The following is a 2764-nucleotide window of genomic DNA, read 5'->3' as shown; positions in this document are numbered from 1 at the left end:
CTGGGCACCCAGGGGCGTAATGGCTGTCAAACGGTACCGCTTTCTCTTCTGCCATGGAAAATGAGCAGCGGGATCTTGAATACAAACAAGGCAGCGGGTTTGGGCTGTGCTTGGGCCATGTTTGTGTGTTTGCTTCTGCAGTATGGATTTATAAACATATGCCTGAAGTCTCTGGTGGTCGAAAAGTACGGTGAAGAAACATGGGAAAAATTAAGGTAACGTGTTCCCGAGAAGCGTGGCGTGTTGGAAGAAAATGCTCAGGAATTGAGCAGGGGGTTCTGGTCTCTCACTGGTGAATGGCAGCTGACATGTGTCTCAAGTAATTATCAGAAGTAATGAGCAGGGCAAAAGCAAGAGTTTCTTACCTTCTAACACTTCTACTCTGATACTAGTTTGTCCCAATTAATTTGTTATATCTGATAATTAAGGGTGACATTTAGTCCTATAGACAATTGTGCACTAGACCTGCTGGCTCACTGTGTCAATATCAAGAACTAATTACACTGAAAAGATGTCGTCCTTGGTAGGAAGTCGGTGTAATTCCAGTGCTTTCAGAAAAGCAGCTAAATTTACCGTCTTCTCTGCTTTTGTCTTTCCTCTATGAGCTATATAATATTTTCCAGGATCTAGAGACATGTAAGTGATATAAGTGATAGAGACATATAAGTGATAAGTGATAGAGACATATAAGCCAAGAGAGAAATCAAGTTTTTGGCCAAGTCTCTGGAGAACCAAGAGCTGGATATTGTGGCCAAACTGAACCACAAGCCAGCAGACCAGAAGACAAACTAAGACTCTGTTTGCTGTGGCTCCCCATGGAGTGATGCCCTAGTTCTTGAGGGAGTTCATCATAACAACGTGGAACAGCAGAAATGGAGAGGTGGTCACCACCATTCAGCCACGTTAAAGCAACCCTCCTAACTCCTTTGGAGATACAGTGCTTGACTCAATGAACGGCAGCTGGGTCACCCAAGCATGTTGTAGGTACAGCGCTGCTGAGACAACAATATTGTCTTCTCTCTCTGTTGCAGGCTGCAGGCTGGCATCCAGGATTCCTTCTTGACTTTTGAGGTATACAAAGATGAGATCACAATGCAGCTTGTCGACAAAGCCTGCAAAATATTAGGTATGTGTCACTGTGCCTCAAAAACGAGCTGTCCTGGGTCAAACCTGAGACTGCAGCCCAGGTTTCGGTCTCCTGGGCTGTTTGGCATGCCCTCCCTGTGCTGCAGATTTTCTGCGTTCACGCTTATTCCACCTGACAGCATTTCAAGCATTTCCAAGCCTTTCTTCCTTATTAAGGTGTCTTTGTTTTGCCAGGCGTCTCTGCTGATACGGTTCTGCGAGAGTTTGGAGAGTATTTCTTTGAATTCTGCAAACGCTCGGGCTATGACCACATGCTGAGGACGCTGGGTGGAAACCTCTACGAGTTCATAGAGAACCTGGATGCGTTGCACAGCTACCTGTCCCTTTCTTACCAGGCAAGTCCCAGCAGGACTTACTGAGCAGGTAGGGGTGGACTCTGCCGGAGTTTGTGACACGAGGAACCACATCTCAGAGGTGAGAACAAATAACGGAAGAAGATGCTGGCACAGTCTCTCCTGTGTTCCAAAATAGATTACTCCAAAATATTAGGACAATAATTTAAAATTATTTTTTCTGAGTAGTCCTCCACATCAGGTACTATTTAGTACATCGGCTCTAACACACAGTAGAGCATATTTAATTTTCTGGCTCTCAGCTTATTCCTGCTTATTTTATTAAGGCATGGGATGCTTTTGTATGGGTGGAACTCACCAGGATTCTTTACCCAAAACAGGTACTGAGCTTTTGGGTTGGTTTGTTTTTCCTCAGGAGATGAATGCACCATCTTTTAGAGTAGAGAAGAACGAGGATGGGTCCATGCACTTACATTACTATTCAGACCGAAGAGGGCTGTGCCATATCGTGCCAGGTAAGCTGACAGAAAGCAGAGAGCAGAGCAGCTGGCAATGCCATGTAGACACAGTGTCATAGAGACACAGAGCAAGCCTTTATTTGCAGTTACACTTTGCTTAGAGAACCTTTTTTCAGATAAGAACTGGTCATGGAGTTGAAACCTGGTAGAGTTTAGTCACCAGACGCTGACCTTGGTCTTCCGCTACTGCCTGATCACCCAGTAGCTTCCATCAAGTTTTATGATGTGTCAGCCCAGGACAGAAGTGTCCATTCCTGCCATGGAACTCCTGTGGAATTGCCTTCCTGGAAGAAAAGTCCGTGGTGTGTAACTGTTGATCAGTTCTCAGCGACTAATGCTCCTTAAATTACAGTGCAGTAGCAGTTGTAGTTGGAGACCCCCATCCATCCACCCATCCTGTAATAAATGCTCCTGCAGTACCTGCAATCGTACAACGGCTATGGGAGGGACGCCGCTCAAAACCAACCCTTATACTGGCGTTTACAGGAATCTCCACAGTTGTACCCGTGTGTACAGCTGTGAGTCTGTCAGAGGTGACCATATCCCTTTCTTTCACAGATGCTGAATTTAGAAGTTTATCAAGACCTTCCCCTTTCATTAGAACTCATGTCCTGTTCCTGTTCTCGAAGCGCAGAACCCTGGAATTTCAGGCCAAGCTCTTCACGTCCTTGCCCAGTGTCTTCCTGGTAGCTGAGCAGAATGAGAGCACTGACTGGGCACCTTCAGGAAGGAGGTTTCCTTCTGTCCAAAAGAAAATACTCTCCAGCAACTGAAGTAGCTTGTTATAGCGGATGCTCTTTAGAGACC

General features: G+C 45.7%; 1 protein-coding gene across 1 annotated transcript in view; it reads left to right on the top strand.

Moving 5' to 3' along the window:
• Nucleotides 1–117: 117 nt before the first annotated feature.
• LOC104496864 (guanylate cyclase soluble subunit beta-2-like) overlaps nt 118–2764 on the top strand; it is a 12905-nt gene continuing 10258 nt past the window's right edge. The window contains exons 1-4 of the mRNA XM_010140052.1: nt 118–215; nt 1032–1126; nt 1321–1481; nt 1855–1954. Of these exons, the coding sequence (XP_010138354.1) occupies nt 118–215; nt 1032–1126; nt 1321–1481; nt 1855–1954 (454 nt within the window). The remainder of the gene's footprint in view (nt 216–1031; nt 1127–1320; nt 1482–1854; nt 1955–2764) is intronic.

Source organism: Buceros rhinoceros, unplaced genomic scaffold, assembly GCF_000710305.1.
Source record: "Buceros rhinoceros silvestris isolate BGI_N320 unplaced genomic scaffold, ASM71030v1 scaffold2140, whole genome shotgun sequence".
NCBI lineage: Eukaryota > Metazoa > Chordata > Aves > Bucerotiformes > Bucerotidae > Buceros > Buceros rhinoceros.
The sequence above is the reverse complement of the archived record's forward strand: the minus strand, read 5'-3'. Positions and strand labels throughout refer to the sequence as shown.